General features: G+C 34.2%; 3 protein-coding genes across 7 annotated transcripts; 2 read left to right on the top strand and 1 right to left on the bottom strand.

The window, feature by feature from the left end:
• The first annotated feature begins 1,362 nt into the window (after nucleotides 1–1,362).
• Nucleotides 1,363–7,833, top strand: LOC111296434 (acyl-CoA-binding domain-containing protein 4-like). Of its 5 annotated transcripts, none has more exons than XM_022890731.2 (18): nucleotides 1,363–1,603; nucleotides 1,916–1,986; nucleotides 2,494–2,557; nucleotides 2,665–2,736; nucleotides 3,085–3,279; nucleotides 3,367–3,444; nucleotides 3,713–3,823; nucleotides 4,011–4,077; nucleotides 4,186–4,247; nucleotides 4,692–4,831; nucleotides 5,191–5,317; nucleotides 5,401–5,515; nucleotides 5,722–5,810; nucleotides 6,199–6,282; nucleotides 6,363–6,551; nucleotides 6,908–7,063; nucleotides 7,153–7,212; nucleotides 7,316–7,833. In XM_022890731.2, exons 1-18 carry the CDS (start codon nucleotides 1,439–1,441, stop codon nucleotides 7,499–7,501), a joined length of 2,031 nt encoding a protein of 676 aa, XP_022746466.2. In that variant the 5' UTR covers nucleotides 1,363–1,438; the 3' UTR covers nucleotides 7,502–7,833. The 5 variants fall into 5 exon arrangements, with proteins under 5 accessions (XP_022746466.2, XP_089625010.1, XP_089625012.1 ...); XM_089768884.1 differs by having other exon boundaries at nucleotides 2,665–2,805; XM_089768886.1 differs by having other exon boundaries at nucleotides 2,475–2,557.
• Nucleotides 7,834–9,019: 1,186 nt separating this feature from the next.
• On the top strand, nucleotides 9,020–10,324 carry LOC111296632 (protein SRC2 homolog). The gene has a single exon (XM_089768883.1). It carries the CDS (start codon nucleotides 9,384–9,386, stop codon nucleotides 10,230–10,232), a length of 849 nt encoding a protein of 282 aa, XP_089625009.1. The 5' UTR covers nucleotides 9,020–9,383; the 3' UTR covers nucleotides 10,233–10,324.
• Nucleotides 10,325–11,760: 1,436 nt separating this feature from the next.
• LOC111296628 (autophagy-related protein 18a-like) lies at nucleotides 11,761–14,025 on the bottom strand. The gene is made up of 3 exons (XM_022891029.2): nucleotides 13,262–14,025; nucleotides 12,155–12,362; nucleotides 11,761–11,891 (listed from the first exon to the last, which is right to left on the bottom strand). The coding sequence occupies exons 1-3, from the start codon at nucleotides 13,967–13,969 to the stop codon at nucleotides 11,761–11,763; spliced, it is 1,047 nt and encodes a 348-aa protein (XP_022746764.2). The 5' UTR covers nucleotides 13,970–14,025.
• Between the last annotated feature and the right edge of the window lie 261 nt (nucleotides 14,026–14,286).

The following is a 14,286-nucleotide window of genomic DNA, read 5'->3' as shown; positions in this document are numbered from 1 at the left end:
GTAAATAGAAAGATGTACTAGAGATTAGTTGAAAGACTCATTTATCTCTCACATACTGGATCTGATAAAAGTATATGTTATGAGTGTGATAAATCAATTTATGCATAATCTTAAAAAAGTGCACCTACAGGCTATCTACCGTGTATTGTACTATTTGAAGGTCAATTTTAAGAAATGTATCTTATTTAAAAAAAATTCAGGGTTAGTTTTAGAGGTATATATAGATACTAATTATGCAAGTTTAGTAACTGATAGAAAATTCAGCTAAGACTATTACACTTTTCTATGTGGTAATCTTGTGACTTTGAGGAGTAAAAAATAGAATATGAAGATAAGATCAATACTAAAGCAGAGTTCAGAGTAATAACTCAAGAAATTTGTGAACTACTATGATTAAAAATTATCTTTAAAAATCAAGTGGGATGAACTAATGAGACTCTACTATGATAAAAATTATTAATCATTATATCTATGTGGTATATTAGTTTACTCGTTATTTTGAAAAATGTTGATTTGGCATTTTAAATAAATAAATCTTTTAAAGTTTTAAACAATACTTAAGTGGACAAGCATTTTCAAATTTTGGCATCTTGACATGATCTTCAAAATATTATAATTTCATTTGTAGAATTTATAAAATTTAATGATAATGCATAGAATATTACCCTTATTATTATTGTTATAATATATATTTTCAATTTGAAAATTGTACATTTAAAATTGATTCGTGCTATTGCAAATACCATTTTTCATTTAATAATGCATCATAAAATATTGGATTTGTGGTTTCAAAATTAATATTTCACATTCGAGTTAAGAAAATTATAATTTTGGGTGTGAAGATTAATGCAATGCATAAGTATAAGTTTCATTATTAAATAACTTGTGACAAAAAATTAAGTATTCTTGTATAAATCGTGAGAAAATAATTTATCTTGTGAATCTTTTTTTTTTATATATTTTAAGATTTACGAATATTTATCTTTTTACCTTTAATAAAATGTTATATTAAATGGATTAATGAAATATTTTGAAAATCTCTATATATAATTTATGGTGAAAATTTTATATTTTTTTTATAAAAAAAGTTATAATCTAAAAATAAAATAAATAATTATAAATATTAAAATTTGAATTTTAAATTTTACATTAATTTGAAACCTAATTGTAAGAACAGAAACTTTTAGGATTATTTTGCAATTAACAAATTCTTCAAGGGATATAAGTGCAATTATGTTTTTACAAATTTCCCCCCATTCTAACCTTTTTTAATAATGGCAAGGCTCGATCCAAACTTTGAAACCCAACAGCCCAATAGCCAAACACCTCCTTTAAGACTACCTTATATTGTTTCAATTTTTTGTCACAAATCTGATGCATATATAAATCTCAGATCAAATCTAAATCTGCGAGAAACACAGAGGAAAAGGGAAAAAGAATGGCGACGATGGCGAGGGCAAGCTCTGGCCTCGCGTACCCTGAGCGATTCTACGCGGCGGCTTCTTACGCTGGCTTCGACGAATCTCCCAATTCGAACAGCAAAGACATCGGCTCCAGGTTCTCAAACGACGTCGCTTTGATCCTCTACGCCTTATACCAGCAGGTGATTTCACCATTCTCATTGCTCTCTCTCTATTTCATTGGATCCGGCGTTTTCCTATACGACACCGTTTATTGCATTTCCAGCAATGTCGTGTTTATCCTATTTTAGCTAAGGATTTCGTATATTAGATTGCTTTTGTATATAATTTGCATTTCTTTGGAACATTTTAAGTGTAATTTTGATAGATCTGAATTTAGGATAATGCGAATGTCCATCTCTCGAATAATCGAATAAGTATTTGTTTATTTTTTGAAATAAGAAGCTCTTGTTTTGTTAGGTTATTAATTTTCTGCATTATTATGTGATTTACAGGCTACTATAGGTCCTTGTAATGTTCCAAAACCGAGTTCGTGGAGTCCTGTCGAACAAGGCAAATGGAAAAGGTCTGCAAGCTCATTTACCTTTCTGGTGCTTCTTGTTGTATGTAATGGATAATTTCATATATATGTTTGTGTTTGTTTACACTCATCTTGTTTAGTTTGGTAAGGTTATGCTTAGGGCAGTAGCATTTGGTTCCATTCACTGTTGATGCTACCAATGTTGATTCAGAGAGATGTGAATGGATAGGTCACATATGCGGGTTGGATTTTTTTAGTTGTTTCAATATTTGGTGACATTGGGGCACTGTTCTGTGTAGTTTATATTGCTCAATTCTGTGGAAAAAGAATGGAGTAGTACTTCCATGTTAGTTTATTTTATCTAATTTAGATTGGTCCAATTCTCTGTCGGCTATATATTCATGCTTTTTATGTATTTGTAACACAAGGATTTAGATGGTTAAAAGTAATTTATTATATGTCACATGAATGTTGTCTATAATATTTCTTTTTTTTTTCCTTCTTCCTTTTTGATAATTGTCCTTCTTGTAAAGCTTTTTGTTATTTATACAGCTGGCAGCAGCTTGGAAACATGGTTTCTACAGAAGCTATGCGTCTCTTCGTGAAAATATTGGAGGTATAGGCCAGAAACATTTTCTGGATTTTTTGTATGTATACAACTTAGTTTAGTTTGATATAATTATTTTCTATTTTGTTCCTGGTTTTCTTTGACTTCTTGTTCAGGAAGAAGAACCAGGATGGTATTCAAGGGCATCTAGCTCTGTTTTGGAGCCTGTTATAGATGTACAAATGAATGTAAGTAAGCTGTTTTTTCACAGTTTTGGTTATGTGATTTTGGAGCCTGTTATAGATGTACAAATGAATGTAAGTAAGCTGTTTTTTTCACAGTTTTGGTTGTGTGACTTTACCATTTCAAGGGAATTTAATTCTACTTCAAAGCTTGTTCTCAACTTCTGAAGAAATTTTGCACTATAATTTTCAAATACTTTAATTTGATTTTTCATTTGATGCACATATAATTGTTTTTTTATAAGTCTATACTTAATATTGGAAGGAGAGAAGCCAAGTTGCTTAATTGGAGGGGCTTTTATTTGATAGGCTTGTTGTTCTATGTACTTACTTCTACCTACTTAATGTTCATAGCATAATTCAAATGTTGAGCCTATCACTGAGAATGGGAATCCTTTTGCTGAGACAAAGACCATTTCTGCTGAAAATGGAAGCCTGATGGAAACTCAGGACAAAGATGTTGTATCAGAAGGACTTGGTTCGGTTGTCGTATATGATCAGTGGATTTCACCTCCAATAACTGGTCAATGTCCCAAAGCCCGATATGAGGTATTGGCATCTCTATCATTTAAATACCAGTCCATTCTTCTTCTTGCCTTTGTTTTCATCTAAAGAACATTTACTCTTATCTGTCAGCATGGAGCAGCAGTTGTGCAGGACAAGATGTATATATATGGTGGAAACCACAATGGTCGTTACCTAAGTGACCTTCATGTCAGTAAATCTTGTACCTCAACATGCAATATACATGCTTTCTGCCATGTAGTTATTTTTGTAATATCCTAATAAAAATTCAGTTTGCTGTATCATTTTGGACTGGAAGTGAAATATTACCAAATTGTAATTTTCAGTTTCCAGGCCATTACTGGAAAACTCTAACCTAATTCTGTAGTCCTGATAACCTCTGGATTCTTGTTTGTATACTCATGCATCAGTATAATTGCACACAACAGCTTTCCCCCTAATTTGAGGATTGATGCAGGTTCTAGATTTGAGAAGTTGGACTTGGTCAAAGGTTGATGCTAAGGTTGGATCTAAGTCAGTGGAATCACCATCTCCTGTAAACATAGGCCCATGTGCTGGCCATTCATTGGTTAGTAGAGAATTGAGTTTCTTTTTTATTTTCCTTTGACTTCTCAAAAGCAAAGTTCTCTAATGGGAATATGTACATTTCTTTAGAATCTGTTTGCTGAAAATTCTTTTATCTGCTATTGTCTGTCTACAGTTATAGCATTTAACTCTCTCTCTTTCTCCCTATCCCTTCCATTCTTTCCCCATAGATACCATGGGAGAACAAGCTTCTTTCAATTGCAGGTCATACAAAGGATCCTTCTGAAACTATCCAGGGTACTTGTGTCTGCCCCTTGTAATAATTTTTAAAAAGTTGAGGGTTTGATTGTTATTCGCCTCCTTTCTCTTGATGACTTATTCTATTCCTCCGTGTTCTTATGGCAGTGAAGGCATTTGATCTGCAAACTGGTGCATGGTCAATGTTAAAGACTTTTGGCAAAGCACCGGTATTTATCTGTTCTTCCTCTTAACTACCTCTCTTCCCCCTGTTTCAACTCAAAAATTTCAGCAAACTAAACTCAGAAAATTTTGCGGGATCATGGTTTGTCGTGCACTTCACAAAGAATTAGACCAGCCATGGGTTTTTGAATGTTTCTGAAATATTGACCGGGCTTGATCTTCCTTGCTTAATTCAATATGGTATTTAAGAAATTGAAAATCAAATGCATTACTAAGATTGATTGCTGGGCAATGTTTAGCTGAAAGTTTTTAAACATTTTGGTATGCTTGAACAAAAGCTGGAGGTAAACTTGTGAAAGCAAAAATGTCTGTTGCATATGTTGCTTATATACACCTGATTCCCATTATTTTCCCAATAGCTGAAAGGTTTTCTGAAATTCTTTTCCTGATATGTTATGAGTTTTTTTCCTAATTTATGTAGTTCCTTGTAGGTCTCTCGCGGAGGTCAATCTGTAGCCCTTGTTGGAACAACCTTAGTGATATTTGGTGGACAGGATGCAAAGCAAACACTCTTGAATGATCTACATATACTTGACCTAGAAACCATGACCTGGGATGAATTTGATGCTGTGTAAGATTGTTTTTGGCAATTTTATTCCTGCATTACCCCTCCTCACATGTTATTGGATGTCTGAATTCTTTTGTTAAATATGTGCTACTGGCCCTTCCGTAGCCTTTAACATTAAGATTTGTAATTGAAAGCAAATTTGCTGTCTTCCAAATCTCAACAGCTGCCTTTGAACTAGGGTCTTGTTGCATGGCACCAGTGACCTGATCCATTGTTAATTTTGACCTGATTAAGGTTCAATATCATACCTGCTAAGACTGCTGTTTGAATTTGACCTGATTATATTATAGATTAAAAGTGTCATTTGAAATTTATGTTCCTTTGGTCCCTCTTAATATTTGTTTATCTTCATTGTCATGCAGGGGGGTACCTCCATCACCGAGATCTGATCATGCTGCTGCAGTACATGCAGAGCGATACCTCCTTATTTTTGGAGGGGGTTCACATGCTACTTGCTTCAATGATTTGCATGTCCTTGATTTGCAAGCTGTAAGACAATTACTCTTTTGGGCTTTTGCATGTGCTTGTCTGAGGAATTATTATCTCTATCTTTTTTGTATTTGAATTTGTAGATGGAATGGTCAAGACCCACTCAACAAGGTGAGATGCCAGCCCCTAGGGCTGGTCATGCAGGTGTGACTGTTGGGGAGAACTGGTTTATTGTTGGCGGTGGAGACAATAAAAGCGGTAAATGTCTCACTTCCAAAATCAAATAGAAGATTATTTGTGCCTCCGACCTAAACCTCCCAATACATGCTTAGTTTTAGCGTTATTATACTCTCAGCATTTGATATGAAGATAGGAAAAAGCTTGGTGGAATCTGTTGGTTGTTTGAAAATGTTTACTTTTATTGCTCCTAAATCTGTGTTGTTTATCCTATTCTCTTCTTGCAGGGGCATCAGAAACTGTTGTCCTTAACATGTCTACACTTGTTTGGTCGGTTGTAACATCAGTTCAAGGACGTGTTCCACTTGCTAGTGAGGTATTTTACATTTTACAAAAGCTTGTTGCATCCAAAATGCAATGCATGTGGCAAATCTCTATTTACATTGCTTAATGCAATGCAATGGTTTTTAAACGTAAAAACTTGTTGCATGGAGAATAGTTGAAACTTTTGGATGTTGTGCTTCTCTGCAAGAGGAATGTTAACATTTTTATTTTATTTTTTTTGACGAAAATGTTAATATTTTATTAAGTCATGGAAAAAGGAGTTTTTTCTTTCCTTTCTTTTGTTAGTTGTATGTAAAGCTCATGTGTTAACATTGAACGGTTTATATAGTTGTCGTATATTGGTCATGACAGATAGCAGATGACTTCCACCGTCAGTGATTGAAGTCGTAAAATTACTATCTGATTGTCTCTTATTGTAGGGCTTGAGTCTAGTAGTGGGCTCCTTCAATGGTGAAGATATACTTGTATCTTTTGGAGGATATAATGGGCGATACAACAGTGAGGTAGAGACAGTTTTAGCCTCTTTGTATATGACTTTCTTGACCTTTTAGTTTCTATTTGATCCTTTATGTTTTGCTTCCAGGTTAACGTTCTCAAGCCAAGTCACAAGTCAACCTTGCAATCAAAGATAATGGAGTCTCATGTCCCTGATAGTGTTTCTGCGGTGCATAATGCCACAAATCCTACCAGAGATTTGGAGTCTGAGTTTGAAGTTGGTCAAGAAGGAAAAATACGAGAAATTGTTATGGATAATGTTGACTCGGAGCCTATGGTATGTAATATTTTGTTAGTGCATTCAACATTAATTCCATTGAAGTTCATTGGAAATCTGCTGGTTGAAATCTTCTGATATAAAGTACATACGTGCTTGATGTACGACTTGAATGCTTCTATTTAATATATCTGATATAGTGGATTTTGAATACTTCATAACATTCATAAGCAACATCAGAATTTTGCCTCTGACCTCTGCAAAACTTTTATCTAGTCTTGAAGTTGCCAATTTATAGCAAATAGTTAGTTTATTTATAATTTATTTCCATTTCTACATACGACAACTTGTTCAGATTATCATATGTACTGTATTTTCAATTTATTTCTTCTGCTTAAGTTTTAGATTATGTGCAGAAACCAAAGGGTGAGGAGACTAGTGAGCGCATTATTGCAACACTCAAGGCGGAGAAGGAAGAACTGGAATCATCACTCAACAAGGAGAAGTTGCAGTCCCTCCAGATAAAGCAAGAACTAACAGAAGCCGAGACTCGAAACACAGACTTGTACAAGGTAATTTCTTTATATATGACGGCAGGTTATGGAAACTGTGGTGTGCATTAGCTTGAACATTTTTTCACTAAATTCTGTTTACATCTTAGGAGCTCCAATCTGTACGTGGCCAACTTGCCGCTGAGCAGTCTAGATGTTTCAAATTAGAGGTATATTCAAATCAAAAGAACAATGGCAACCATTCCTCTGGTGCTTTAAAATGCGAATTTAAAAGCCTCTAATTGTCTTATAATACTCTTGAATAATCAACAGGTTGATGTTGCTGAACTGCGACAGAAGCTTCAGACGATGGAAACACTACAGAAAGAAGTTGAACTCCTGCAGCGACAAAAAGCCGCCTCTGAGCAAGCTGCCTTGAATGCAAAGCAGAGGCAGGGCTCAGGTGGCGTATGGGGTTGGCTTGCAGGAAGCCCTCCACAAAATGCTGACGATGCCTGAAATTCATGGAAAAAACCTAATTAAACAGTGATTTCTGGGTTTTTTTTTTTGTTTTCTTCAATTGATCAATTTTTGGGGTCAAATATTTTTTTGGTTCTTTGCTATGATGGGAATAAGATATCTAGTTAGCCTAAATGAACCCATTCGGGGTTTTCGCATGAATACGTAGTTTCAGCTTATTATATAGTTACATATGGCTTTTGAAGCAATATTTTTCCTTTTGCCGAAGTTTTTGTCAGAATTTGTATTCAATTTTTTTGCTAGCAAATTTTGTGAGGATGGTTTTATGTGATATTAATTTGATAAATATGATGATGTTTGGTTTTTATATATACTACTAAACGGGCAAAATGGTTGATAAGTATTTAACTTATATTAAATATTCAAAATAGTCAATCCATTCCATTGTAATCTTCGCATGATAAAATATTGTGACAAAGCTTACCAAGATTAAAGGTATAAATAATATATTGATATTTATAAATTATATAAATTTAATTTAAATAAAATTTTAATTTGATTCGATTTAATTATTATTAAATTAAGTTTGAGTAATTTAATTTATTAAATAAGTTGAGTTTGAATATTTTAATATTTTATTAAAATAATTCATGAATTTTAATTGAATTTTTAAATTTTAATATATTTTTATTATTTTAATTATAAAATTATTATTTTATATTTATATATTAATTCAAATTTTAATACAAAATTGAATTTAAATTCAAGTATGAAAATCAAACTCATTTTTATAAAATGGATCTAATTGAATGAATTAGATTAATTCAATTTTTATTTCAAATTAGATTCAAATTTTAATATTAAAATTTGATTGAATTCAAATTAAAATTTGAATAACAAATTTCAAATCAAACTTGAACTTAAAATTTTTATTATATTGATTTAATTTGATTCATGATCAACTAGTGTTATTTTGATAAAAACTTTTAAAAGTAATTCATCAAATTGCTTAGATATAAAATCATCCTTTTTATATGGTCTTCTATTAAAATTTATCAGATATATAAATTTTAATTTCATACATTCATCCGATACCGATTCACTTGCTATAATTTATTTATCTTTATATCATGATATTTAATCATCTAAACAATCATATGCTTCAAACCGCATTAAATAATGAGTCACTTATTGAAAATAAAAATACATTGAACTCATATGAAATTTTACCATAAACAAATTAGATCTATGGGGTAAATATGGGTTAATTTATCCGGAGTACCAAAAGCAAGCATGGCATCATTATGGATATTATTATAGGGGTTTTGGGTATCGATTTATACGGTTCTAATGAACCAACGTTAAATTTTGAAATATTAGCTAATCAATTGTATCCTGTTTTTCATTTTGAACCTTTGTGTGCATTTAAGAAAGTGAAACGTCAAACGTGAATGTCTAATCCTAAACGCTAAAATAAAGCTAATAACAAAACATTGGTTTATCTTCTTCTCGAATCAAATGCTATTACATTACATTACATTACATGTATAAGTTCCGAACCATTTGCCTCGCCTCCTATCCTACGCGGTTCCCCCACATCACAACTCACAATTGAAACGCTTTTGACCCTCAGACATTGTTCTCCACCCTTCAAATTTTTATAATTTGAGCCAATTATTATAATTAACTAAACCCAAAACAAAATTTATTCTTTTTCAAACTGATTCTTTTAGTTTGGATTTAAAGAGATAATATTTTGAACATCTATTTTTTCCATCAAACTCTCTCCTATTCCTATATTTATAACATTTTCCTTTGTCTCTTTCTCGATCAATCCAAATCCAAATTCCAATACCCATCCCTCTGTTATCGTCTCAATCCCCTAATTAGAATTTTTTTTTCTTTTGATATAGAAGAAAACATGGAGTTTAGGCCTTTAGAGATCAATGGCATCTCGGCCAGTGACCTCAAAGATGTTAATCTTTTCACCAAGATGCACGTATATGTGGTAGTTTCAATCAATGGAGATCATCGTACATCGCAGAAAACTCCTGTTGATAATGAATGTGGCTCCCATCCGGAGTGGAATTACACCATGAAATTCACCATAGATGAAGCTGCTGCCCGTCAGAACCTCCTCAACCTCGTATTCCGTCTGAAATCTGATCGTCAGCTTGGAGACAAAGACATCGGTACGGTCCAAGTCCCCATTAAGGTACTGCTTGATCACAACAATGGAAACGAGAAAGTTGAACAGAACGTAAGCTACAGCGTCAGGTTGCCTAATGGCAAGGCAAAAGGTATCCTGAATTTCTCTTACAGGTTTGGGGAGAAGTTTAACAAGCCTGTTCCGCAACCTCCAGTTCCAGGGGCTGGTGCCACGGACAAACATGGGGAGAAGCCAGCTATGGCGTATCTACCACCACCAACAGGTTATCCAGGGCCAAGCTCAGGACACCCCCCTCCGCCTCCAGTAGCATATCTACCACCTTCCCAGATGGCAGGTTATCCTTATCCTCCACCTGGTGGATATCCGCCATATGGATACCAACAGGCTCCTGCTCCAGGTTACGGATATCCAGGATACCCGCCTCAAGGTGGATATGGCTACCCTCCCGTGCAGAAACGGCAAAAGCCTAAGAAAAGTGGCAAGGGAGCAGGGTTAGGATTGGGGTTGGCAGGTGCATTGTTGGGTGGAATATTGATTGGTGATATGGCTGGAGATGCTTATGAGGCTGGTGTTGAAGATGACCTTGATTTTGATTTCTAATAGCTATTTCTTTTGTTTTCAATCATTTGTTTGAGTTTTTCTTCTTAAGGTTGTTGAGAAAATAAATGGGGATGTTTGGGTTTGAGTTGAAATGCAACTTTTTTGCAATGTTATTGCCTTCACTGATTTTGTTGCCTTTTGGATTTGATAGAGATTGAATTTATTTTTCCATATATGGAATGATCACCAAAATTAAATGGATTCTCCTACTGCTGCTCTAATAAAATCATAAAATATTGTTGTTTTTGTCATTAACAAATGGTTTTGAGCCATGTCATTATTCCCAATACTAAAATAAAACAGGCCGTCTTAATACAAAAACAAAGAATCATTTCAGGTTCAAACATGGAAGGGCTTGTTCAATGTGTCTAACAATGTTGATACCAAATCAACCATCATTGTTCAATGTTTTCACCATATTCAACCTATTCCACATTTGCTATTTCTTTTCTGGATAATCATGTTAGAATCTTAACATTTAGATGACATATATAAAGGAATAATAAAGGGTTAATTACAATAAATTCTAAAAAACCAGCCAAGATATAAAGTTTTTATTCTTTTTCTTCATTTAATTAATCTCCCTTTAATTTCAAATGATGGGAAATTAAATTATTTCGTTACTTACATATAAACCTGACAATTCGCATATCCATATCGTATCTATTTTGTGTTAAACGAGAAGATTATCATGTCAAAATTCAATACACCAAACATGAAACATATTTCTAGTTTTTTTCCAAATACAATTTTTACTAAAATTTTAAATCATATCATTTGTATTTAGATATATACAAAAAGATGTTAAATTTCATAACATGCTCGAATCTGGATTCAAGGAAAATCATTAACAAATACAGTTGATTAAAAAGACGAAGTTAAATTTGATAATCAATTATTCTATATATACACAAGGAAAATAATTATCGAGGAAAACTTTTCAAGCTGTTAGTAACAGCATTAAGACAAGCAAATAGTTATTCTTATGGGCAGTGCAGTGCAGTTAAGACCCAAACTGAAGCCTAACTTGACCCTTCATTTACATTGATATATGCAACCTATATATGTTCTTCACAGATGAAATTTTTAATCTTAATATGAATCTTCATTCTGACTTCGAAAATGTTTCTTCTGGCTTTAAGAAATTGTATTCTTCAAGTTGAGTCATCTGTCCACCATTCACTGAGTCAAACTGACATCGATGGTAGCTGCATTAACAAGATAACAGAACCAAGGGATATATCTTAGACTCTTCTGACCAATCAAGAAGTTTCATGAATTAAGGATGACTCAAGTGGCCTTTAGAGCCACCTAAGTAACATGTGAAAAGTAAAAAATAACAAGAAACATATTTAAGATGTAATAAAAATCTGGACATCATCATTGAAATTCAGACAAATGACCGTTAAAATATCATAGGCTGGGTAACAATCTATCTCGTTAGCCCAGCCTGCTAATACAATGAATTAAACAAGCATCTGTCACATGTACACACAAACAAAAGAGATCCTAACAGCAGATATTTTAATTACCTTCCATCCATGCCAACAATTATGACTGTGTTCTTTTGTTGTCCAAAAGCAACAATGTAGCACGAACCTTCAGGCAACCGAAATTGAGCCACAGACCACTCTGAGCTGAAATATTTTGGCAACACACCTACAAAATAACAAATCTCAAATGAGCTTGAGCTTGACAGATAAAACAGCAATTCTCAGTCACATGAAGTAGGAGTAGTTGAGGGATAATAGGCTTGTATCTCAAGCCATCCCTTCATGCAGGTCTAGATCTATGAAATTCAGTAATCCAAAAAACAAAAGTTCAAAACCAGATCTAAGCTAGTTTCTGCTCATCCTAGTTGCAATCATAGAACAAACAACTTATAAAACAAAAAGATGAAGCATGAAGCAGAGGGATGGTACCTTTCAAAATAGAAAGGGATGATAAAGCCGATTGATTAGAAAGAGGTGATTCAGATGCACTGCTTGACCTATCATCCCCCAAAACTACTGAATCAACCTTGAGGCTGAAGACATGGACAGTTCCTTTGTCACTTGAGACAGCTAGCCACTGTGCAGTGGGGGAGAAAGCAAGGCTGTATATCTCTGCTCGGTCTACCCCTCTCCTTACCTGCACCAAGCATTGATCTCAATGTATAGATTGCCCAAAAACCACTAGTCACCAGAAATTGCCTCAATTAAAATCATATATAACTTCCAAGCAGGAAATTAACAAACACTTAAAAGAATCTCAAAGAACAACCTACAAAATACCAACAAACTATTCCTCACTTGCTAAAAACTCTTAAAATAGGGTGATTGAAACATTCTTCAGAAGATTCATGGATCTTAACAAAAGGTAAAAGAAAGAACAAAATAAGACTAGCCTTAATAGTTGCCAAAGGTTATCAAAATAAGTCAACCAGGAAGAAGACTATATGACATACTTATAGTTTAGCCAAGTCTAACGGTCTTGAAGCATAAGCTAAAACTCAATAATACTCCTTCTGCAATTAATAACAGAACCCCCACCGCCCTTCTATACAAGATACTCACATTCATTCTCATTTTCTTACTCAGACAGAAATCAATCATTCAGTTTGGAAGCTTGATTCGATGATGAGTTTACATCAAACAATATATTCATAACTCTTCTTGTCGCTTGAAAACTAAGAAGTCCATTAACCCTCCATTGGAACCAACCTTTTTATTTTCAGAGTTGAATAGCACCCAAAAGTAGAGCTAACAATTTAAATCACGACTCGATGACACGACACCAACACAATATGAAAATAGGACACAATGGTGACCCTGCTTAAAATTTAGATTTAACAAAATAAAAAAAATTGTATTTCATGTTTTCCTGAATTATGACATGTAATTTTTGTATAAAACACGATATGAATTTCAGCATTTTCCACAACACGAAAACACAAATCCTCAGTCTACCCAAAAGATTATACTTTTTAGAAAAAAAAAGAAAGAGTTAATAAATCATAGTAATACAGTAGTAATTATCTCGTTTGATACCTCTTGAATCAATGTGCCATCCAAAGTATTAAAAACTCTAATCAAAGTTCCTTTACTACTTGCCGTAGCCAAGACCCTGCCATCATAAGTCAAAGCCAAGCACGTGACATTCGAGGTATGAGCATTTATGAATTTCCTCCTTTTATTCCCATAATTCTCTACTCTCACTGATCCCTTGTGCAATCCTGGGCAAACCAACACCATGGGTCCCGACACCTGCGAGACCTCGCATAAGCCCTTCGGATTCGATGTCGTTTCCAGCTGGTGTAACAGTTTCAAATCAGAGAAGTTGTAGACGTAGATTTTGTGGAGGAGAGTAACAACGATGGTGTCGCGTCGGAGGCGGATGGAGCGGATCGGGGAACGGAAGGAGAGCTCCCCGACAAGGCGGGAGGCATGATCGTCCCAAAGGAGAGCTTTACTGTCGGTGGCGGCGGAGGGGGACGGGGAAGGGGAGGAACCGACGAGGGCGAATACTTCGAACCGGAAGAGCATAGAGAGAAGGGAAAGACCGGTGTCGAAGTCGCGGCGGATGAGAGGGCGGTAAGGGTCGGTGTTAAAGACGAGGAAGCCGTGGTCGGTAGCGGCGTAGAAGCAAGTGTTGTCTTGGTTGAAGGAGAGGTAGTGGATGGTTGGTGGAATTTGGGTTTCGGTTGGACCCGGAGGTGAATCCGGGTCGGGTTGAGTAAGGGTTTCTTCGGAGGACATAAGGAAGGGAAGGGATTCGAAGGGCTTATCAAAAGAGAGTAAAATGGACAGAAGTTGGCGTCCGGGATATTTCTTTATAGTCATAATAATTTGTTATCCGTACAATATGGATTATTTTACTTTATTAATTTACTTTTAATTATTATTCAATCAATTATTTTTCAATTGTAATTGATTTTTTTTAAAATTTTTGAAGAGATTTAATTTGTGATGTAGTAAGTTAAAAATTATTTATCATTTAATTTAGTTATTTGTTATCTATTTAATAAGGTAATTATAAATAATTTATGTGTGTAAAAAAAATTATCTTTATGATG

Source organism: Durio zibethinus, chromosome 12, assembly GCF_047325235.1.
Source record: "Durio zibethinus cultivar Kanyao isolate XHJ-2024 chromosome 12, ASM4732523v1, whole genome shotgun sequence".
Lineage (NCBI taxonomy): Eukaryota > Viridiplantae > Streptophyta > Magnoliopsida > Malvales > Malvaceae > Durio > Durio zibethinus.
This window is presented reverse-complemented; position numbering and strand designations above follow the sequence as displayed.

Bases quoted from the DNA above. Each gene is read 5' to 3' on its own strand.
- LOC111296628 (XM_022891029.2), bottom strand. From the start codon at position 13,969: ATGTCCTCCGAAGAAACCCTTACTCAACCCGACCCGGATTCACCTCCG. The intron at 12,363-13,261 runs GTATCAAACGAG...TGCTTGGTGCAG, and splicing joins ATGGCACATTGATTCAAGAG to GTAAGGAGAGGGGTAGACCG. The intron at 11,892-12,154 runs GTACCATCCCTC...GTTATTTTGTAG, and splicing joins ATCCCTTTCTATTTTGAAAG to GTGTGTTGCCAAAATATTTC.
- LOC111296632 (XM_089768883.1), top strand. From the start codon at position 9,384: ATGGAGTTTAGGCCTTTAGAGATCAATGGCATCTCGGCCAGTGACCTC.
- LOC111296434 (XM_089768884.1), top strand. From the start codon at position 1,439: ATGGCGACGATGGCGAGGGCAAGCTCTGGCCTCGCGTACCCTGAGCGA. The intron at 4,248-4,691 runs GTATTTATCTGT...AGTTCCTTGTAG, and splicing joins AGACTTTTGGCAAAGCACCG to GTCTCTCGCGGAGGTCAATC. The intron at 4,832-5,190 runs GTAAGATTGTTT...ATTGTCATGCAG, and splicing joins TGGGATGAATTTGATGCTGT to GGGGGTACCTCCATCACCGA.